Source organism: Bactrocera tryoni, chromosome 1 (assembly GCF_016617805.1).
Source record: "Bactrocera tryoni isolate S06 chromosome 1, CSIRO_BtryS06_freeze2, whole genome shotgun sequence".
Classification (NCBI taxonomy): domain Eukaryota; kingdom Metazoa; phylum Arthropoda; class Insecta; order Diptera; family Tephritidae; genus Bactrocera; species Bactrocera tryoni.
Window position 1 is genome coordinate 1,461,302 of NC_052499.1, and position 22,132 is coordinate 1,483,433.

Here is a 22,132-nt window from a genome sequence, read left to right on the forward strand (position 1 = left end):
AATATATATATTTTTGTACTTCTATTAATATTTATTTTATATTAGTGTCTTTAAGACAGTTGAAAACAAATAAATTCTTATATAAAATTCAGTAAAGAGATCAGTGGACAAACCCGAACACAATTTTCCGTGGCTACTCTCCCTATGGGGGAAATAAAATAACAGCATAATAAACTTAACTGAGATTTGTGTAATATAAACCCAACTGAAACCCTTTAGTATATTATATTAGGAAACTACCAACCAGAAAATAAGATATCATTGTTTTATAGATATGCGGTTTAATCCTAGGTATCAACCGTTTTCATTAATATTCAGCACCAAACAAATTACACACATATAGACCAAAATAAACGGTTTAAAGCCGATTCGGAAATGACTACAATGAACTTCGGTAAGAACAAACATTATCCTACCGTTGCCACCGTTAGTCGGATCTACGTAACCTGAACGGAACCGGATTTTTATCCGGTCAGGGACTGTCAACTCGGCACAGTTCTGCCCCTACAACAACAACAACGATTATCCTTTGGTGTAATATGTTGTGAGAGTACAACAATTTTATAGTAACAAGTTTTCAACTTCGTATAACTATAATATATTTTTCATCATAATTATGTATGCAAATAACAGACAGAAATACAAAAGCAATCCCATACGGTACATATTTATTATTTTATTTACGATTAATTATCTTTTAGTTCATAGTTCTTGTTATCATATATCGAAACATAGATCACGCATAATGAAATATTTAATTCATATATTTTATAAAAGTTGTCTTGTATCTAAAATAAATCAATCTGAAATTAACACCAACAGCAAAACTAAAAAAATTTACAATGAATGAACTTTACATTTTAAACATCATGAAACTATTCGTCTTGTATTAAATTCAGACTTGCAACTTACTAAAATAATTGAAATGGAAAAAATGAAGTAAATAGTATATAGAAAAAATAATCAGCTGAACTGTTTTTTAGAAGTAATATTCCTCATTTTCCCTTTTTAAAACTTCGTAGAATTTTCAAATAGTCGGTTTTATACAGCGTTGAGTTCCCCTATGAACATAAACTGATACGTAAAAAATAATTTTTTTGACAACCAACTGCTTCAAAAACCTAGTGATTAATTCATTTCAGCCGATAAATTTTTTCTGTTTCCTGAAGCAAATTTAAACAAGGTTGCTTTAAATTACATAACATTTTACAACAAATACAATCTAATAAATATAAAATATATATTTATCCTTCGGCGATTTTAGTTTGTTTTCTTATGAAAATTCGACAATGATGAACTGTTCTTTCATTTATGTACGTGACAATATTCATATTTACTAATTTTGCAATTTTAATCCTATTATTATGAGAATATGATGATGTAAGCATATAATAAATTACATACATATATAAAATATAGAGGATGACATTCACAATCATTATGCGTTAATCTTACAATGGAAGTAGGATACATTGTTCGGCAAGTTTTAACCATTCTTGCCTTAGTTCCACCTTCACGGTTACAATAAAAATACAAAAATATTTTTAAAAGAAATTGATTAAATATAAAACAGAATTTTACTTTTATAAAAATATGCACGCAAATTTCACTTCAGCACCAAAAAGTATAAAACGGATTAGAAAATAGTTTCAAAAAGCAAAAAAAAATCAATATTTGCTTATTGTGCGTTACAGCTAGTACACTTAATATAATCTTCATCTTGAATTTTGTTAGTTATTACTTTTTATGTATTTCAGTAAATTTATTTTATAAATTACCAAATGTTTTTTTCTATGTGTTAACATGCATACATAAAACACAGGCACGTATTACAGAAACGACGCACTAAAAAGGAGGCAAGTGAATGTGTTCATATATGTATGTATGTATTTTCCATACTAATATAGTAGAAAGTTTAAATTTTAACGTTTTATAAAGCTCCAACCATTGTGATTTTATTTTTTTGCTTAGTGTCAATTATGATTGCAGCTTTAGATTTAGTTTCAACTATATTAATATGTGCAGACTTTTGATAGTTTTGTACACTTGCCTAAGAACACAATTTAGAAGGATACAATATATGAATACATAAAACAGCACGATCATTTGGTACGCGTCATTGCATATTTATCAAAGTTATAAATTTTCTCTTACTTTACTATATAAATAAATATTTCCAACGTATGGAAAGCATACGTAGAACATAATTAAAATAGCAAACAGTACAAAAAACTAATAAATCAACATACTCCTTGAATTAGAAATTAAATAAATATTTTGTCAAATGCCAGTTGCAAGAATACAAAAAACGTATTAAAAATTGTGCGCAGAAATAAAGTTAAAATATTAAATAAACGATTTTTATACTTTCAAATAAATTTTTTTTTTGATAGTTTTATGTTTTCCATTAATTTTTTTATACTTTCCCAGTTCGTCTGTGCTCCAGTGTAAGGTTTTGCGTTTTGTAAAATTTGCACTTTTATGTGCGTATAGCTAATGTTATGCTGATTTTTGGATGAAAAAATATGTGCTTTATTTGTTGCTTTCCGGTTCTAGCTGTATTATTGTTGTTGTTTTTTCTTACTACAGCCTCCTGATCACAGGCTATCTCTTATCGAATGTCTGTTTAGTTCGTTTTCGTTGTTGTTTTGGTTGTAGAAATTGTCCGGTTGTCCGAATGAGTAGGTTATCCAACCTCTTTTAGACTTAATATAAGATCATTTACAGCAACTCGCATTTGAATTTATGGTGTGGTAGCTTATGATGTTTGCGACCTTTTTTCCCCCTATGCTCTTTATCCTTTCGAATCTCACGGACTAATGTGTAAAAGGCGTCATCAACGCCCATTCGTGTCTTGGCGGATGTCTCAACAAATGGAATGCCGTATTGTTTAGCAACCTGATAAATATTATTGTATCAAATATATTTCAATATTAATTCCTTTTTTATTAAATCTGTATTCGAAAGTTAATTCAAACCAATGCTTACCTCTCTGGCTTGGTTCATATTAACAGCCCAGGCTTGCAGATCGCACTTATTTCCTACCAGCACCATTGGTACCTCCTCCGCGTCTTTTACGCGCTTTATTTGCTCTCGATATGTACCTGAGAGTATAAAGAATTTTTAGTATATCGTGTATAGAATTGGACTCAGTTTGTTGAATTTAATATCGAGTTACATATATAAGGGGAAAATCTATCTATTGCCGCCAACCAGTCAAAATTAGGATATAAAATTCTCACCAATATCTTCAAATGATTTCGCACTATTGACAGCAAAAACGAGCAAAAATCCTTCTCCAGTTCGCATGTATTGATCACGCATAGCGGAATACTCTTCTTGGCCAGCTGTATCTAAAATATCCAATAAACACGTCTCGCCATCTGGAGAGTAAATAGTTTAATACAAATTAGGAATTAAAATAAGTGAATTACATATATATGTATACGTATTATTTCTAATTAACTAATTCATATATAATATTGATACAATATGATTATCAACATACCTATAACAACTTGCTTCCTATAAGAATCTTCAATTGTGGGGTCGTATTCATCCACAAAGTGATTTTGTATTAACTGGATTGTTAGGGCAGATTTACCAACACCTCCAGCACCTACAACCACTAATTTGTACTCCGTCATTGTATTTTCTTTTTGTTTAGAGAAATTTCAATAGACTTGTGTTTGGAAGTAGGATTTAATGTTGTCGTGGCCCGTTTTATTTTCTTTTGACAATTGTTTCTTTTCTGGAATGGTTATTATACCTGTACCTCCAAGCCCAGCAGACAACAGTGTCCCGAAATTCCAATGGTATATTTTTTATTTTATCAACGTAAACTGCAACAAATAAACAAAGTTGTAGTAATTACATATGTATGTACAACCGCACAAACTTTCAAATTTATAATGCGGACTGTTGTCATCAGAGTTGTAAGTTGCCTATTAAATTAATTAAAACATAATGGCCCAGTAAAATTAAAGTATGTATTAATTTGTTGTTGTTTTCTTATAATGTTCGGCACTGCGAGTGACTCATGTTCAGACGAGTATGAACCAAAGTTATATTGAAACTACTACTAATGCAGCGGGATATAGATATTTGTATATATATTCACAAAGTAACCCATGTTCATACCCAAGGAGTTTTCTCCACAGATCATTTCACTATAGAACGACTCCTTAAAACCTTTCTGTAATGATTACCTTGATACTACAACAAGGAACATTGCACGAACTGGAATACGGTTGCTCTAATATATTAATTTGACTTTACAGTATCACCAATAAGTAATTATATCCATCCTATAAATCACAGTAACTTATGTTTCTATAGTCTTTTATTTCTTATGCTTGTTCTTCCTATTATTTTCTAAGTTCATTTTATTTGTTGCTTATTAGCTAATATTTTGGATATAGGTGTTAACTCACTACCGTACCTTTACTGCACATACAGATGGTGCAGTGGATGGGAAAATAACCAAAGTAATTTGTTTATGTTTTCAACAAATTCTCTGTGAAATATTCGTTTTTTCAACAAAAGATCAACAAGACACTGTCCGCCCCGTTTTTCGTTTTGCTTCTCACAGTTTCGTCGCCATTTTGCCTACACAGGAATGCATTGTTTGTGCACCAAATTTACGAAAATAAAACACATATTCAATATATCGGAAGTCAAATATATACATATTAAAACCACTGCTAGTCTGTTTCCATTCTTTATAGCGTAAAATTTTATTTTAAAAAGTTAGGTGAAATCGTTTAAAAGTACTGAATTTTATGCTATATATGAGTGTTTAAATTTTAATAGATTCTTTGCCTCCCTAGAAATTTTACTCTAGATACCTTTATCTAAAAATATAATTTTTAAATCTATTGAAGCTTGCAACACTCAATAAGGTTGTGTTCACAATAGGTTTTCGGATCGTATACGATACTATTCATCGACTGGCAACAACAATATTTAAAAAGCATGCAAATGTATAAATGATTAGGAGTCTTTTAAAATGGTAAATAAATTGGAATTCAATAACTTGGTACGTGAAATTATTTATGTTTTTTATGATAAATTACTTATGTAAATGATTTCAATAGGTTGTCACCAACAAGAAAAAAATTCAACTTATAAAGTCGAAGACCATTCAGAAATTGGTCCAAAAAATTAAGAAGCTTAAATATTTATTAGATAAAAATCCTGAACATGATAAAAATAAGGAACGTTTCCGTAAAGCTGTCCTATGCCTAGAAGAAATGAAGGTAGTTTATTGTTTAAATCTGTTTTTTTTTTTTTATTTGTAAAGTCGGATTTTTCTTTCCAGAAATTAAAATGCATCGTTTTGATGAAACGCGTTTTAATTCTGGAAAAATCTCCGTCAGCTATTTTAACAAATGGTTTATCCTCAGCGGAGGAAATGGCAGTGGCTATGGTCGGAGACAATAAATTGATGCAAGAGCTTGCAGAAGATTTTAAAGAAAAATTAGGAATTTCAAAGGAAAATAAAATCTGGAAGAAGGAGTTAATGCAAGCGAGTAAAAAACAAATTAAGATAATAAAAACGGAGAAGAAACGAAAAAGTCGTAAAGCTTTAAAAGAACAAAAAGCCATGGCACGTAAACGTACTGAGTGGTTGAATAATCAAAATCGTGGACAGGATATACTAAACCTTAATGAGCAAAAGAATGAAGTAGTAATAAAAGAAAATGATGAGGGTGCTAATGTATCTACACTAGGTTACTGGAAAATAGAGGAAATAGACAATAAACATCCTCCTATTAAAAATAAAAAGGCAATCGTAAAAGAGCATAAAGAAGTGTCTGAAAAACAACAAACTACTAAAAACTGTAAAACATCTCTGACGACTAATGTTAATCCTTCTAAAAATGAGAATCAACATTGGCCTAAGTCAGAGGAAATTAAAAAAAGTTCAATAGAGGGCAATTCGAACGAATCGTCAGTAAGTTTAAATTCTCCCTCTTACTACAATTTAAGCGGTAGCAATGCTATGGAAAAAAATAAGGAAGAAATTGTGACACACGTTATCGATCCATTTTTTATCACCGATAGTGGTGAAAATTACCGTTCCTCTGCTGTTGTTGTTCGTAATGGTACAGTGTTTGATCCACAAATCTCTAAAAAACCCCTGGAAAATACAGAAAAATGGTCTAGAGAAACATACGAAAACCATCTAAAATCTTACGATCATTTTAGACCAAATAATGCGAGACAAAGAATTTCAGAAAAATCTATTCGGAAAACCTGTGAGGAATACAAAACGGAAGGCCTGCATCCTTCTTGGGCAGCGAAACAGAAGCTAAAAAGCGTAATAAGTGCCTTTCAAGGCAAGAAAATTAGATTTGAAGATAATGATGATCAGGTCGATGAGGGAGTCACCAATAGTAATTCCAAAGTAGTGAATATAGAAAGTCAGAATAAAAAACATTTATCAGCAAACAGAAGAAAAAATAAGCATACGGAGGAAGCTGTACATCCGTCTTGGGCGGCAAAGCAAAAATTTAGTACGGCTATAACAGTTTTTAAAGGGAAAAAATTTAGGTTTGGAGATGACGGAGTGCTGCAACCTAGTTCTGATCACATTAACGCACCATCACAACATGACAGTCTAAATACTTTGAAGGGACTTCATCCTTCTTGGTTAGCAAAACAAAAGCAAAAATCAAGAATAATATCTTTTCAGGGTAAAAAAACCACTTTTCAAGATGATGAATAAACTTTATGGTTTGATGCAATTTGTGTTACTTTTATTTTAATAATTGTTTGGGATGTTGCGAAACATTCAAATATCCACTTTCGGCACGAAATGCCCACGCGTTTTATCATCCCTCAATAGTTTATCAACATCTACATCTGGATATTTGCTCCGAATAATTTGAATATCAATATTCGGATTACGTCGCAACATCATCATAACTTCATTACGGGAACGGCTACATAAAGAAATATATTTTAGAAAAATTAACTTATTTATATAATATTCAAAAACGTACTTCTTAGCCTTTCGTTTGATATTATACAGTTTCTCGCGATATAATAATAGGAATTTACGCACTGCTCGCCCACCGAAACCAATATTACGTGATTTTATCCATTTAACGTTCATATGCGGTGGTAACACATGTTCACAAGATCTAAAATTATATTTTACAACAAGTAAACAAACATCAACTCAAATTAAATGTACTTACTTATAGAGATGCCTTAAACCAAGTGCATTGTATACCACCCGAGTGGGTCGCTCTCCAGTTTCACCAGTTTCCAAGAGATGATAGGCCTTATTTCTTTCACGCACAACAGTTTCCAAGTTTTCCATCGATATTTTAACCTATATAGAGAGTTTTGAATTTATTCAAACTAAACGTGAAGCGATATATACCTTATCTAAACGCTCAGGACTTGGAAATAACTCCATTTTCTCATTGCATTCGTGTTCCATTGTTAGTAGCATGTTTCGCTCTTTAAGTAGAACATACCACAATTGATGCAGGTCTTTATTTGATTTAATACGTAATTCCTCGAGCTTCCATGCACGACCAACCTTTACTTCATTTTCTGACCAGTTCTTGGGATCATCAAAGAACTGCATCAGGTCTAGGCATGGACTACTAGAATGGAATGACCGCGCACTCATATCAACAAAAAAAGCATTTTGAGATATTTGTAGTTGCTGGCATTGTATTCTGCGAATAAAAAATTCAGGTTATGTAAATCAGAACATTTCAATTATGGCAATTTTAACAATTATTGTACCTGCTAAATAATGAATTAGTCAATGATTTATTTGAGATACTTGTACAGACTGTCTTTACAGTTTTTGCCACATTCAATATTTTCAAAACCGAGCTCATTTTCTAGTTTCAAAGTATATTAATTGTTGAAACAATTGTAACAAAACAGCTGTTTTATATTTTTAGCAGAGAACGTATAAACAGAGAACGTATATCATATGCAGAGAACGTCTATCATATGATGCTTATGGGTTCACAATAAACACATTCTTCAGTTAGAATATTAAAAAATAATTGAGTACAATCGTAAATAACTAACTTTGGCATGTTCATAGATTAATTTTAAATGGCGATACTACTGGTTGAGTACTTGCCGATTTAACTTGTTCCTTAAATATTAGTGAGCCACTTTGAAAAATAAGTGTATACAAGCATTAGTTTTTATGTTCTTTATACTATTCACGGTAGAGTTTTCACGATAATCAACACTGCAAAATCTCGGGTGGCATTCAATATTCCGCCATTTTTCATTTTCTCTATCTGTCGGCGTTGTTCTTGAGAAACATTTATCGCAAACAATTTTTGTGCAAAAACTAAAATAAATAGATATAACAGGCTACAAACTTCGTTGAGATATATACAATTTAATAAATCGAAAATTACGTTGAATTTTTAAATTTTGTAAGTGAATTGTTTAGTTATTGAAGTAAATATTTTCCGCCATTTTAATTTTGCAAAAGTATGCAGCGACTAGGAGTTTTTTTTATATTAATTTTAAATTTTTGATATTACAGTCGAAATGAAAACTGAGGGCAATGATAACTCGAATGACAGCCGAGAGAAAGATCGGGACCGTCGTGGACGTGGAGCACGTGCATCCAGATTTTCGGATGCTGACGCTGGTGGTCTTGGCAGCGGAGGTGCAGGTGGAAGTAGCAACTCTGGCGGCAACGCTAACCGTGACCGCAGTCGTGAGAGACGGAATTGTCGCGTTTATATTTCAAACATCCCATACGACTATCGTTGGCAAGACTTAAAAGACTTGTTCAGGCGTATTGTGGGATCTGTTGAATACGTCGAATTGTTTCATGATGAGAATGGAAAAGCTCGTGGATGTGGAATTGTCGAATTCAAAGATCCTGATAACGTAGAGAAAGCTTTAGAAAAAATGAATCGCTATGAAATAAATGGGCGCGAATTAGTTGTTAAAGAAGACCATGGCGAACAACGTGATCAGTACGGTCGCATTGTGCGTGACGGAGGAGGACCTGTACGTGGAAGCGGTGGTGGTGGCGCCGGTATCGAAATGGGGGATCGAGATAGAGGATTCTCCCGAAGAGATGATGACAGGTATATTAAAACTAAATTAATTTTCTGTGTATTTTTACTTGTAAGAGTTTTTTACGATATTCTTTAATAGGAAAACATTTGTTTGAAGGTTTTCTGACTACTATTGGTTATACGTTTTGTAATGTTTTTCGTTGTTTTAGCGTGCTAAGGTATTAATGTAGTTTCAAAACGAGTTTAATGTTAGGGATGTGGAATTCTTGACTCTAAAGCGAATTTTTGGGCTAACTTCTCTGCTACTATAAGAGAAAATATTTGTTAAATCAATAATTTCATAACCATAAGGAAAATTATTGACCTAAGCTTGTCTTCATAAAATATTGTTGGGATCTAAACTGAGTGAAAGATACATATATGCTTCTCTATAATCGAAATTATAATAATGAAGAAAATGGGAAAACAGGTTTTTAATTCTTTTACTTAGGCTTTTGGTCATTTCATTTAGTTGAATAATACTGCCCTTCAAAGCACAGCCTGGCGTTTATTTTTGTGCCCACACAGAAGATTGATGTCAAACAATTGGATAGCATTGAGCTATTCTACCCAAAAACTGATAGCTTATGGAAATTTCCGAAGTAAAAGTTTTAATCCAAAAATGATAACTCTTGAATGTTGGTGTATTCTTGTTTTAAGATTGGGTTTCCTATCATTCTGAAGTAGTAGAATCAGATTTAGAAATCAGACCTTTAAATTTACGAAACAATTTTTCCTAAGGTATCGAATGCATCTTTTATTTTGAACTGCAGATTTCGCATGCTGAATAGTAAATGACTACATACAATATATTCGGCTTCAATCTATAACGTTCATATTTAAAGTAGTATAGTGTATATTTGTCAAATATTTAGTATTGATAAAAGGAGGATGTTCATCAATCAGATATTTCGATGGATCTTAGATATATAGCATTTATCCTTATATAACAACGAGCATTCCAACGTGTCTACGAGTTTTTTTTAAGTCGACCTCCACCTTTGTTTCTCTGGATGATGTGTTTACCGCTGACTTTTTCCCATAACGTGTTCTTTTTCTAGATCTGGGCGTAATAATTTTAACATGATGTCTAATGATTTTAATAATTCATCGAATTACAATTTGTATGGGCTTTCTGCTTCGTTTTTGGAGAGTCTGGGCATAAGTGGACCTTTGCATAATAAGGTTTTTGTTGCTAATGTGAGTATACAATTTTTATGTAAACAAAGAAAAAAATGTAAAAAAGACGTTTTGGGCATCTGGGGTTGTAAGCCTACTGGTAATTATAAACAGTTGGTGGGAGAGGTTATATCCTTTTATTCGTGGAAACTGACGTGGTTTATTATTTATATAATAGATTGTGATGTCTTCTAGACCTTTAATTCGGTTCGTATTGCAATATGAGAGGAGTGTCCATAAATATTTAGCGTTCTTTTAAGATGCCTGTATATTTAACGGTAATTCACTAATTTGGTGGCATTAATGTCCATTCACTGAATGTGCATAAAACTGAGAAAACATTCTCTTTGCTTTGTAAACCAATACTCCATACTCTTCTAACTTGCTCAGATCACTTTTAATCTTGCTTAAATATTTTCCCTTTGGTTTGTGTTCTTGTTAAATTCTGGAAATTATTTAGTTAATTTTTCTAATATTGTATTGTATAATATAATATATAATATTTTACCAATACTGGAGGCGGACAATACATCGAATACCGTTCCATTTGCAAATTATTAGGTTTTCAAACCGTTTCATAGATAATTTGGTGATATTTTGTAAATTGCATTCAGATTGGTCCGTAAACACAAATATAAAGTGGAATTCCGGAGTGGGCATTATTCAACCTCTGCGTCTCAATGCCGTTTCATTGTTAACCTGTTTATAGATGCTTATATTTATGTGTTATGTGTTATAAATAATCTTTTGAATTGACTTTTTACAACTCGTTATTCACAGCTGGACTATAAGGTCGATACTAAGAAACTGAAACAAGTGTTCAAATTAGCAGGAAAAGTACAGAGCGTAGATCTATCCGTTGACAAAGAGGGTAACAGTCGTGGTTTTGCTGTTGTAGAGTACGACCATCCGGTAGAGGCTGTGCAGGCTATTTCTATGCTGGATCGACAAATGCTTTTTGATCGACGTATGACGGTTCGTTTAGACCGTATTCCAGATAAGGGAGAAGGTTTGAAATTACCCGAAGGACTTGGTGGAGTTGGTATTGGACTTGGTCCAAACGGTGAACCATTAAGAGACGTGGCTCGCAACTTGCCCAGCATTATTCAACAGCAACAGAATCAACCAAATCAATCATCGTTGTCTTCACAAAGTGGATCCAATATCTTGGGAAACATGGTAGCTAATTTGGGTGGTGGAGGTAGCGGCGGTGGAGGCAATACCGCCATGTTTAGCAATCAAGCAGTCCAGCCATCTCCGGTAGCTCCAGTTGTTCAGGCAGCAGCAAAATCTCTGGGAAACAATGCAGCTGGGCTAAATTTGGGAAATTTATCTACCACCAATTTGGCGGCTTTGTCGAATGTAGTTGGAGGACTTGGTGCCGCACTTTCCAATCCATTACTCACAACGTCCCTCAATAACCTGGGATTGAATTTGGGTCCGTCAGGTGGCGGAAATGAAGATTCCATGTCTTCGGCCAATGCAGCTTTGTCCAATAACTACAGCACAGGCGGGAATAACTATAGTTCCGGTTTTGGAGGATCATCTGGTTTTAATACAGGCAGTGGTGGAAATTCTGGTGGTGGCTTCAACGCGTACAACACCAGCAGTGGTAACTCCGGCGGAGTTGGCGGTGCCCTGGATGGTAACGATTACAGTGGTAGCGGCAACCTTGATATGTATGGTGGAGGTGGCAGTGGCGGAAGTAATGCAGGCAACACCAGTAGCAATCCACGCAAGTCGGATACCATTATTATTAAAAATGTAAACAAATGTATTTTATATTGATTTCGTATATTTTAACACGTATTGTGATTCCAGATTCCATTAAGTTGTACTTGGCAAACTTTGCGGGACAAATTCCGTGATGTTGGGGAAGTAAAATTCGCTGAGATTCGAGGCAATGATTTGGGAGTTGTACGGTTCTTTAAAGAACGAGACGCCGAGTTGGCTATTGGTAAAAAAGAAATACAATAATGTGAAATTTATCCAGAGTGTTAAACTAACTTATTCCTTATACATTTTAGCATTAATGGACGGTTCCCGAATGGATGGTAGGACGATTAAAGTTACATATTTCTAAACAAAGTACATTCACTAGCCCGTAGACGTCATTACTATAAAATAAATAATTCTCAATATCCCTGCACTTTCAGTTTTAAGAATTTTACATCCATATATGTATTAGATGTTTTAATTACATATTTGTTTTTTATAAATAAGCGAACGTTCACATCATTGACAATTTAATAAATTATCCGCAAATCGTGCAAACGGCATACATAGATACTTATGTAATCGTGAATGATTAAGTAATATCCATTATCGTTTTAACTGAAAAATATTTTGAGAATTGTAAGCTTTACGACTATGAATAAAAATTAATAAATACAATTAATTTTTTATTGTCAGCATATCAAGATACTTCTGCAATCCCGTCATATTTCGATAACTTAATTAAAGAGCAAAACGAAATACTACATCTTGTGGTCGCTTTTCACTTTAGCAGTAAAATATATATGGGTAGTTGTACGCTTGCCACACTATGACTACCATTTCCAAAACGTTTCGGCTAAGCTGCAGAATAGTAAACAAAAAAATAAACAATTTTTTCTTATTGAACTCTTTATTGTACGGTTAATAAGAAACATCTTCCTAAAATGGTAATTTTTTATTCAAACAAAATATTCATATTCACTCGTAGAGTGTTTATGCTTAAAATTGCTGAATATAATTAAATGTTATGGATACAAATTTAACTATGTAGCATATCCTTGCGGGTTACGGCGTAGAACTAGATGTAATGTACGTTAGTACTTTGTAGGTGATGATACAAATTGTTATTTGGATGGCGATTTCTAATTACCAGCAACTGAAGTTGGAGGAGCTGATGGCGTGACCACTGGTGCTGGATCTATACTCGGCTCGTTATCCTCAGTATTTCCGCTCGATGTCGTGGCGGCTTGTTTATCAGTTGTTGACAATGATTGAGTATTTTTAAAACGTTCTAAACGTGCTCGTGCCTTTTCAGCCCAAATGTCATCTGATTTTGTGGAGGTGACAGCACCACCACTTGATGTGGTTGTGCCCCCCGCTCCGAAACGTTCTTTTCGCTTCTGTAATTTCTCCGCAGCGTCAATTTTTGCCATTTTTGAGGAAACAACACAACCAAAGCGTTCTGCTCGTTTTTTTAGCATTTCCAATTGTTTGACATCATTGACGGCGGGCTCCGTGGTAACACTACTTATCTTTGTATTGCTAACCGGTTTGGGTGAGACTGCCGCAGCGGCCGAGATTGAGCCTAGTCCAAATTTCTTGGCACGAAGTTCCAAACGTTCCATTTGGCTTAATTGTACCACTTTCGAGCCGCTGGTATTCGTGCCATTATTAATTTTAGAGTTCGTCGGCTCTTTGGAATTGAGATCACTTACAGTAATCGGATTGCGCTCGCTCATTTTTATAACCTTTTCCTTTGGTGGCTCGGTATTCTCTTTTGCTGTTGTTGATGTTGCGTCTTCAGTAGCCGTTGTAACTTTATCCCCATCATTTGTTGAAGAAACTTTGCGCTTCAAAATAATTTTTTTTTGATTAGTTGCAGTATTTGTGCCATCCGTACTTGGCTTGTTTTCGTTCAAAGGAGAAGGCAATTCGGAAGCAGTAGGTGTACTGGTAGGACTTTTAAGTAACTCGTTTTCATCTGCAGCAATCGGCGACTCCTCTTCATCGGTTAATACAGCATCTTCATCAAGCAATGCATCCTCATTCGTAATAGCTGAATCTTCCAAAGAAATATCACCCTCAAGTAGTGATGTTTGTAGGCGGTCTTGAAGTTCCGTTTTATTACCCGTGGTAGCAAGGCCACGCAGCTTTAGCTCGCGCTTCAAATCAGCCACCTATAAATAAAGTTATATGCATTAGATCATCAATCATTGATATAGAGGACTACACCATTTACCTTCATTTTTGTTACATCCGATTCCGGCATAGTTTTGGTATATTTTTCTTAACTTTTTGCAAAATTAATTTCTTTACTGCAGCCTTCTTATTGTTTTTCGTTCAATCACACAAACACACCGGGCATCGACGAATTGACGTTATTCTTTGGGATATGTTCAGTACATGCAGTTCAAGTGAATTTATCGAAATGTGACAACATACGCATTTCTTATCGTGAGTACATACTGTACAATATTTGATCCTAAAAACTTTAAAACAGAATTATTTTTAAAATTATAAATGTTTAACTTTCCGTGTGCCGTAAACTGTTGGGGAAATCTGTTTTGAAACTGATGCTGGCTTCTTAAACATCTGCATTTACATAGGTTTATAAATTTCGGATACAGGTAAACTTCAAACGAAGATGAGGCGATTAATAAATTTTTACCTGATACTTTCAGGAAAGTATTAAGCATATGTTCATGGTATTCATAAAAATTAAATCTACCTGAATCATTCGTCGAACAAGTTCTGAACAATATTCTAAGTTCTGAGAACCCAAATCATATGTAAGAAGAAATCCTTTGTTATGCAATTCAGCTCTGAAGGGTAAACAGATTATGTTCTATACCATATATTTTTTACAAACAATTAATGTGATTCTATATTTAACAAAAATGAATAAAACGTATCCCGAAAAAAAATATTTTAATAATAGCTGACCCTGAGCTGTAGTAGTACAATTGAATGGTAAATATATGTAATTCAAACAAAGTATAATATACATATATATAAAACACTAAAAGCCAGGGATTAATGTTCAAGAAACAACACTGAATTCTCTAAGCCAAGTTTTCTGTAACCACACAATGCTTTAAGGCCAATTATGAAAACGGCCGAGCGCAGTCGCAACCAACCAACGAGTGTTAGTGTATCTTTATAAACGGTAAACACAATATTAACGATCAAACACAATTCATATTTTATGCTTTTCATACACACAAAAGTATATGTTATAAATACGTATGTATGTATGTATGTATTCTTGTAGCATCCAGAGAAAAAATCCAAACTTGGAAATATGAAGTGAAGTGATAGTGTATTCGTTGGACCAAACTTTCACTGTGCAGAAGTTTTCGGTAAAAAACTTAAATTAAATAAAAATAATAAACAAAGTGCATAGAAAAAAGGCCAAAGAAGCCACTCGTAAATGAGAACGCTTCGCAATTGATTTCTCGACATGGTGTAACTGAAACAGCAACAACAGAAGGAATGTTAACATATCAAGGAGGAAACGGCATATTTAACATAACATTCACTGATAGATTTTCTACCCAATTACCTTCAAGAAGAAGTAAAACAAATTCGTTACTTTTATCTTGTTGGATATATTATATATGGACAAGTTTATATGTAGTTGGCTAAAAATTACAATAAAAGCAAAAACTAAAAGGTCTAAATAGTTAATGAAGAAACCATATTACAGTCTAAGTACATTTGCAAATTAAAAATTATATAGAGTTTGCTTTAATCTACTTACTTATACACATCTACATATAGCATCTAAATAATAACATAAGTTCAAATCAACCATGCCCTAACAACTTGTTTAAAACTGAGAAATGTGAACTTATTTGAAATGCAGTAAAAATGCTCGCTGGCAAATGCATAACATTATTTTATATACATATATATGTATGTGTGTATTAAGAAAGGCAATCGTAATCAAGAGCAATCAAATTTTGCAACCTGCAGCCGGTCATAATCTGCAATCCACCGTTGCCTAGGAAATAAGAAATAAAAACTATTATCACGCCTTATAGAACATACCATTGCGATCAGCTACAATACCAAAGCAGCTTCATAAAGGAACGTTTAAGAACAGGTGCTTGCTGATTTAAAAGCCGCTATGGCAACATTTACGAATACTTATGTATGCATGTGCTTGCCGGTGGGCTTTGGTTGTATTGTGTGGGCATTAGTGATAGTTCGACGCATGCGCTAAGGAATTTGTACCAGCCATTAAGGCAGCTTTTTAGATACTACTTGGAACATACATATGTATGTATATTACACAGGCACATGCATATACACATGTACGTATGTATGTATGTGTTAAAAATATACAATGCGTTAAGTGTTAGTAGGAACTTTTCGTTTAATTAAAAGAGTTTCGTCCCATTTCCCAAAATATGGTAAAATATTAAATACCTTCGATCAGTACTAAAATTTAAACAATCAATAAATAAAAGTTTGTTATGTTTCGATCGTCTAGATTAAGGTCCGTTTTCTCAATGTCTGGTTATTAGCAATCTGTCAGTTAAGTTCTGGTTAACTTAACCAAGACTCCTAAAAAACATTTTTTTAACCAGAATAGTCAGTTAAGCTGCTAACCAATACTTTTCAGCTCATGTAGTGTACCTAAACCCCTACCAAGCCCACTATTCATTTTGTGGCCTTTCTCATCGAAATTCAAATATTTATGCTTAAAAACGTACCTATACTTGGAGTTACAGCTTAAGTTAACGGTCTTATATCCAGTGAAGTTCTGAATGCTAGAAACAGCGCTGACGCCACAAACAGGTCAATCTGCTTAGCCTCTTTTCTTTCTTACTATTTTGTGACGACCTTAATTAGTAGCCCCACATCATTGGCGAGTGGAGAATAGGCCACTAAAACCAACTAAGAGTGACAATAACAACAACAACCACATAAACCACAACAAAATGTTGCCAACATAATCACAGATATAGAAATATATTACTAATAAGAGGCACTATCGCCACGAAATAACTGTGGCAAGAAAAATATTAATACAACAACAAAAAAGGTGATGATCAACAAGAGTAAACCACTACTACACCATTGAAGATAGCGAAGTGACCAAGTACATATGTATATACATACATACATACATATGTACATACAGATATCAATGCTCAGAAAAAGAGTAAAAATAATGGAATAGCTGAACTTGTAAAAGAAGTGGGAAGTAAAGAACATCTTTGAAAACAGCCAAGAGATATAAAAATAGAAATTGGAAGCTATGTGAGCGCACAAGCCGAGAGCTAGCTAGTTCTTTGAATAAATACAACAATTGTAAAAACATCGGCTTAAGCCACGCTTTGAAACTAGCCACTGAAATGATGGCAATGAAACCTGCTACACGAATTATATGCATGTTTGTATGTGTGTATATGTATGTACATTATCGGCCACAAAAAGAATAATACTTGAGCTTGGATTTATTGTGAAATGCGCACATATGTACATATGTATTTATGCTATGTAATTACAATTGAATTAGGATGTTTGCCGATATATGTACTTATGTACTTCTTCGAACTCCTGGGCAAAAATCATCACTCATCATTATCTAGCAGCAGTACTATGGGACAAAGATTGAAGTTTTCATATATTTGCCACTAGACCTTCATCTAAATGATAACGAGCATTTTTCTGTTCAAGAACGACGCCGATATTGCCAGTGAGAATCCCTTCCATTCAGATGAAATCTTTTGCTGGGAATATTGGTACTGTACCTTTTACTTACATATGTACGTTCATTTGACAGCCATCTTAACCGATTTATTGGGTGCATTCGTTGGGAAGATCACATTTTCTTTACAATGAAACCTACATATATATAGGAACAACTGTCTATGCGAACTCGTCACTGGTTAGCGAATTCCCAAGACACAGTTTTCGTGTATTTTAATTAATCGTGTAACATCTTAATTAATAGTCCCACGTGAGCTTGTATATCCAACACGTTGGATACACACCGTTGGGCGAGTGTACCACTCGGAAATGTACATACATACATTCATGTGATAGATGTGCTTACATGGTTAAAGTGAGTTGCAGTATTATAACTTTTCATTTATTTAAAGTCGTAAGAAGAGTCGCGGTTTGAAAATATTCTAAAATAGTTCTATTTTTTCCAACGACTTCATGAATTAGTCATAAAGCTCCTAGGGTCAATTTTGAACCGTAAATTACTGTAATTGATCACAAATTAGTGTAGCGTTACGGTATTTTCATATTGTTGGCTCGTGATATGGTTAAACATTGGAGTCAATCCACTGTTTTTCAAACTGGTTGGGGCAGCAGTTTGCAACCTAATATTCTAGCAATATAGCCGCGGCGGCAGCAGAGGCTTGACCCGATGCGCTCTTACGGTGAAAAAGCACTGTTTTCTGCAATTATAATTTAGGTATCGAATCGCCCCAATAATTCAGTAATAAAAGTAGCCCTTGTGGGCAGGTGGGTGGTCGAGACATATTGTGACTTTTCATCCAAGAGCCCTGGTCGAATCATCGACCGATAATGTTTCTAGTCCATGTTTTTAAAATATGGGCCCACGGCTGTTTCCACACGCGGTTAAAACAAAACTACGTTCCCGATTCGCCCTAAATTTTTCTCGCGATGGTGGCGCCATCGGGTGGTGAATGTCGGTAGTTATCGGACCGCCCTCCTCATTATATACGAATGCGACAATGCACAGCACGGAAATTTTCAATTGCCAACCGGTTGCACGAGCAAAGCTACAAATTGTTTTCGCAAATCCGTTGCTCAATTCACCAAATATCTGAGATGGTCAATGCGCTGGCGATGGTGGATATTGAATGTTCGTGGTTGTGATTATGAACCGAGTGTTAAGTTAGCGTAGCCGCTGATGATTAATAACTATAGTGGCATCTGGTATTTACCGTTAGTTATTTTCTTTATTGGTTGTGTTTTTGCGTGCATGTACTTATGTGTGTATATATTTATTAATTCAGGCTTGCTTGCTCCTTTAGTGTTGTTGCTGTTTGAAGTTGAAAGTGCAGAGAAAACATGTAATAGAAAGTGAAAGAAAATCTTTGAACCATAGGTCAATAACTGAAATTGAAGTTAACCAAAAATCCCGTGCAATAAATTATTACTAACAGTTTTATCACACAGAATTACACACCATACAAGGAAAACGAAATTGTATGAATATTCGTTAGTGATTATTAATAATCGGTGTTATATTTCACAGGTTGACTAACGCCGCAGAACAATTACAAAGAGCGCTAATAAAATAACAGCTTAAAATCGCTCGCTATAACCGTGTATCGTTATAACCCGACTGATAACCGTTACCTATTGTTGGTAATTACAAAAGGCAAACTCTTCCGTTCACTCGTAAATTTAATTACATATTCGCAACACAACGTACGTTGGGTAACAGCACCAAAGACATCTCTAGTCTTTCCCTTTGTTGAAGCGCAAAGCTCGCAAGTCATACGTAACCAACCGTACTTACCGAGACGCATACACATAATCAACACCGCTGACGTTAAAAAAAAAAACTCCAAAAACGGCTCCCTCTAACACTTATGACATAATGCGCGAGGACGACATCGAAATCGCCATTAAGGTGGTGATTGTGGGCAACGGCGGTGTTGGGAAATCATCCATGATACAACGCTATTGTAAGGGTATTTTCACCAAGGACTATAAGAAAACGATTGGTGTGGATTTTCTGGAACGACAAATCGAAATTGACGGTGAAGATGTGCGCATAATGTTATGGGACACTGCGGGACAAGAGGAGTTCGACGCCATAACCAAAGCTTACTATCGTGGTGCGCAGGCGTGTGTGCTCACTTTCAGCACGACCGATCGCGCCTCATTCGAGGCCATCAGAGATTGGAAGCGTAAAGTGGAAAATGAATGCAATGAGATACCAACCGTAATTGTACAGAATAAAATTGACCTCATCGAACAGTCAGTTGTAACTGCAGACGAAGTAGAAACTCTGGCGCGCAATTTGAATTGTCGCCTTATACGAACTTCCGTTAAGGAGGATGTAAATGTGGCATCCGTTTTCCGATATTTAGCTACTAAATGTCATCAGCTGATGCTGGGCGAAAACACCGAACAGTCATACACACCTAATGGTGGCGGTAGTGGCAGCAGTGGCGTAAATGGTGCTCCAAATGGTCATCAGCCCACAATTAGTGCCTTCAGTCCAACATTCACAAAGTCCAATAGTGGCACGATCGTGTTGCGAGCAGCCAAAAAGAGTTCAACAGCGCGGAAACGTAAAATTGTGCTAAAGAAATGCGGCATTTTGTGATTTGCGTGACAACAGCTGGTAGGTGGTGAGCAATTGGACGAGTAGAGGATTATATGTGGACGAGATGTATGCAAGAAAATAGGCACGAATACGTTGAGTATTGGAATAGGTAAGCTGGCGGCGGGGCGCAAAATATGCGCTGTGCAAGTGCCTTTGAATATATACAAACTTACATACAAACATGTACATACATATATGCATAAGTATATGTAAGTGCATAATTTTTATTATAAACTCGGAAATAATGATGAAAGAAGTAAGCATACAATTGCGATGCGGTGGAGCACACTTAAGCTTTTCCTTCATTTTTTATTTCAAATAATATATGCATTTAGTAATTGGAGCGTATTTAACTGTAAAACGTATTAGACTAATTAAAGATGAATACCAAATGAGGTTCAGATGAGGCACGAGCGAGTGAATAGCCAACTTTAATGCAATGAAATCAGAAAAGAAATAAAAATCTCTAATGTGCAACTCTTTGTGGCCACTCGTAGAGATGGTGTGGTAACAGAATTTTGCAACAAACACCAGAAAAATAATTAAATACAAAAATATGGTGATCGGATAGTGCAGCTCATTTTATTATTGACACGAACAAATTGCATAAACTTTTTGGCAGCAAGCAGACCTGCTGGTTCCGTTTGCAATACTTTTAATATGGAAAACGAAGTCAGGGAAATTAATGAGAGCTTCTCGTCGTTCGTAATGTTGGTGGTTTTATTTGCGTGTGGTAGGCAAATAAGCTCGAATGCAATAGTATATGTATATATGGTTGTATGTGTGTATATAATTCATATTCATATGAGGTTTTGTAATATATACATATGTATAACATATAAATGTATGTAAAAAATTGGTCTCTGCCTCAGCTATTTGTATGCAGTTATTTTAGCTGTTTTTTTTTTTTTGTTTCAGATGAAGTTTCTCACGGCTCCACGGTCATTGAACTCTACTAACTATCATATACTAAACTCTATGACTGCTAGACTGATATATACATAAATATATATGCACAACTGGAATATAATAAAAAGATTTTAAGTAATATTCGTAAGACGATGTTTGTAATAATCAAAAAATATATATGTATATGTATGTATGTATGTATGTGCTTAACATACGAAAATCAAAATACTGATTTATAATAATACTGCCTAATTATATTTGTTGTATGTTCATATACATATCTGTACACTGTTAGTTTAACTTAGATTGATTGTGTTTGCTAAAGAGAGCGTGTGTATTTTTTTAAATATTGATATTTTATATAAATAGTGGGTTTGTATTATAATTATATGCAAGGACGATAAAAAAATTCGTTCTGATTAATATTGTAAAATATAATTTAATTTATAATAAACATACTTATGTTGTTTTATCATAAAAATATTGAATAATATTTCCTGAACAGAGTGTATTAAGTTTGCCAGAAGGAAACGTCGGAGACCCTATAAAACATATTATACTATATACATACATATAAATATATAAACGTTCAGCAGAACGAGCTGAGTCGAATTACCCAAGACCGTCTGTCTGTATAAATGAAAATTAGTTTCTCAGTTCATGAGATATCCACTGAAATTTTTCACACGTCCTTTTCTTCCCAAAAAACTGCTCACTTGTCGAAACCGCCGATAACGGACCACTATAACATATAATTGGCATACAACCTGACCGATCTAAATCAAGTTTTTGTATGGAAAACTTTTTTTGACAAGATATCTTCACGATTAAGGAATGTCTTGTATTGAACTTTTTTTACTTGTTAGGGATATTAAAACTTCGGTGTAACCGAAATTTACGTTTTGTCTTGTTTTTATAAGCATTTTAAAAATTA

General features: G+C 34.2%; 6 protein-coding genes across 9 annotated transcripts; 3 read left to right on the forward strand and 3 right to left on the reverse strand.

Annotated features, from left to right (window-relative positions):
* Positions 1-1,108: 1,108 nt before the first annotated feature.
* On the reverse strand, positions 1,109-4,588 carry LOC120779528 (ras-like protein 1). Of its 2 annotated transcripts, none has more exons than XM_040111873.1 (5): positions 4,442-4,588; positions 3,509-3,842; positions 3,243-3,383; positions 2,989-3,104; positions 1,109-2,898 (listed from the first exon to the last, which is right to left on the reverse strand). In XM_040111873.1, exons 2-5 carry the CDS (start codon positions 3,645-3,647, stop codon positions 2,722-2,724), a joined length of 573 nt encoding a protein of 190 aa, XP_039967807.1. In that variant the 5' UTR covers positions 3,648-3,842; positions 4,442-4,588; the 3' UTR covers positions 1,109-2,721. The 2 variants fall into 2 exon arrangements, with proteins under 2 accessions (XP_039967807.1, XP_039967814.1); XM_040111880.1 differs by lacking the exon at positions 4,442-4,588 and adding an exon at positions 4,209-4,339.
* Positions 4,589-4,933: 345 nt separating this feature from the next.
* On the forward strand, positions 4,934-6,753 carry LOC120782416 (serum response factor-binding protein 1). Its single transcript, XM_040114666.1, has 3 exons — positions 4,934-5,038; positions 5,097-5,258; positions 5,321-6,753. Exons 1-3 carry the CDS (start codon positions 5,009-5,011, stop codon positions 6,728-6,730), a joined length of 1,602 nt encoding a protein of 533 aa, XP_039970600.1. The 5' UTR covers positions 4,934-5,008; the 3' UTR covers positions 6,731-6,753.
* Positions 6,740-7,917, reverse strand: LOC120782417 (39S ribosomal protein L47, mitochondrial). Of its 2 annotated transcripts, none has more exons than XM_040114667.1 (5): positions 7,768-7,865; positions 7,394-7,697; positions 7,206-7,342; positions 7,008-7,148; positions 6,740-6,947 (listed from the first exon to the last, which is right to left on the reverse strand). In XM_040114667.1, the coding sequence occupies exons 1-5, from the start codon at positions 7,863-7,865 to the stop codon at positions 6,797-6,799; spliced, it is 831 nt and encodes a 276-aa protein (XP_039970601.1). In that variant the 3' UTR covers positions 6,740-6,796. The 2 variants fall into 2 exon arrangements, with proteins under 2 accessions (XP_039970601.1, XP_039970602.1); XM_040114668.1 differs by having other exon boundaries at positions 6,797-6,947; positions 7,394-7,682; positions 7,768-7,917.
* Positions 7,918-8,266: 349 nt separating this feature from the next.
* LOC120769845 (myelin expression factor 2) lies at positions 8,267-12,642 on the forward strand. The gene is made up of 6 exons (XM_040097032.1): positions 8,267-8,426; positions 8,540-9,095; positions 10,127-10,265; positions 11,025-12,008; positions 12,066-12,201; positions 12,272-12,642. The coding sequence occupies exons 2-6, from the start codon at positions 8,545-8,547 to the stop codon at positions 12,325-12,327; spliced, it is 1,866 nt and encodes a 621-aa protein (XP_039952966.1). The 5' UTR covers positions 8,267-8,426; positions 8,540-8,544; the 3' UTR covers positions 12,328-12,642.
* A 209-nt stretch (positions 12,643-12,851) lies between these two features.
* Positions 12,852-14,335, reverse strand: LOC120769861 (SAP domain-containing ribonucleoprotein). The gene is made up of 2 exons (XM_040097033.1): positions 14,200-14,335; positions 12,852-14,137 (listed from the first exon to the last, which is right to left on the reverse strand). Exons 1-2 carry the CDS (start codon positions 14,227-14,229, stop codon positions 13,103-13,105), a joined length of 1,065 nt encoding a protein of 354 aa, XP_039952967.1. The 5' UTR covers positions 14,230-14,335; the 3' UTR covers positions 12,852-13,102.
* Positions 14,336-15,277: 942 nt separating this feature from the next.
* On the forward strand, positions 15,278-21,567 carry LOC120769877 (ras-related protein Rab-23). 2 transcript variants are annotated; one of them, XM_040097035.1, is made up of 3 exons: positions 15,278-15,319; positions 19,207-20,398; positions 21,208-21,567. In XM_040097035.1, exon 2 carries the CDS (start codon positions 19,555-19,557, stop codon positions 20,287-20,289), a length of 735 nt encoding a protein of 244 aa, XP_039952969.1. In that variant the 5' UTR covers positions 15,278-15,319; positions 19,207-19,554; the 3' UTR covers positions 20,290-20,398; positions 21,208-21,567. The 2 variants fall into 2 exon arrangements, with proteins under 2 accessions (XP_039952969.1, XP_039952968.1); XM_040097034.1 differs by lacking the exon at positions 15,278-15,319 and adding an exon at positions 16,006-16,065.
* The last annotated feature ends 565 nt before the right edge of the window (positions 21,568-22,132 follow it).

Bases quoted from the DNA above. Each gene is read 5' to 3' on its own strand.
- LOC120769877 (XM_040097035.1), top strand. From the start codon at position 19,555: ATGCGCGAGGACGACATCGAAATCGCCATTAAGGTGGTGATTGTGGGC.
- LOC120769845 (XM_040097032.1), top strand. From the start codon at position 8,545: ATGAAAACTGAGGGCAATGATAACTCGAATGACAGCCGAGAGAAAGAT. The intron at 10,266-11,024 runs GTGAGTATACAA...CGTTATTCACAG, and splicing joins ATAAGGTTTTTGTTGCTAAT to CTGGACTATAAGGTCGATAC. The intron at 12,202-12,271 runs GTAAAAAAGAAA...TATACATTTTAG, and splicing joins AGACGCCGAGTTGGCTATTG to CATTAATGGACGGTTCCCGA.
- LOC120782417 (XM_040114667.1), bottom strand. From the start codon at position 7,865: ATGAGCTCGGTTTTGAAAATATTGAATGTGGCAAAAACTGTAAAGACA. The intron at 7,698-7,767 runs GTACAATAATTG...TTTTATTCGCAG, and splicing joins ACTAATTCATTATTTAGCAG to AATACAATGCCAGCAACTAC. The intron at 7,343-7,393 runs GTATATATCGCT...CTCTCTATATAG, and splicing joins GTCCTGAGCGTTTAGATAAG to GTTAAAATATCGATGGAAAA.
- LOC120779528 (XM_040111873.1), bottom strand. From the start codon at position 3,647: ATGACGGAGTACAAATTAGTGGTTGTAGGTGCTGGAGGTGTTGGTAAA. The intron at 3,384-3,508 runs GTATGTTGATAA...TTTACTCTCCAG, and splicing joins TAGGAAGCAAGTTGTTATAG to ATGGCGAGACGTGTTTATTG. The intron at 2,899-2,988 runs GTAAGCATTGGT...AATATTTATCAG, and splicing joins ATATGAACCAAGCCAGAGAG to GTTGCTAAACAATACGGCAT.
- LOC120769861 (XM_040097033.1), bottom strand. From the start codon at position 14,229: ATGCCGGAATCGGATGTAACAAAAATGAAG. The intron at 14,138-14,199 runs GTAAATGGTGTA...CTTTATTTATAG, and splicing joins CGGATGTAACAAAAATGAAG to GTGGCTGATTTGAAGCGCGA.
- LOC120782416 (XM_040114666.1), top strand. From the start codon at position 5,009: ATGGTAAATAAATTGGAATTCAATAACTTG. The intron at 5,039-5,096 runs GTACGTGAAATT...TGATTTCAATAG, and splicing joins AATTGGAATTCAATAACTTG to GTTGTCACCAACAAGAAAAA. The intron at 5,259-5,320 runs GTAGTTTATTGT...TTTTCTTTCCAG, and splicing joins TATGCCTAGAAGAAATGAAG to AAATTAAAATGCATCGTTTT.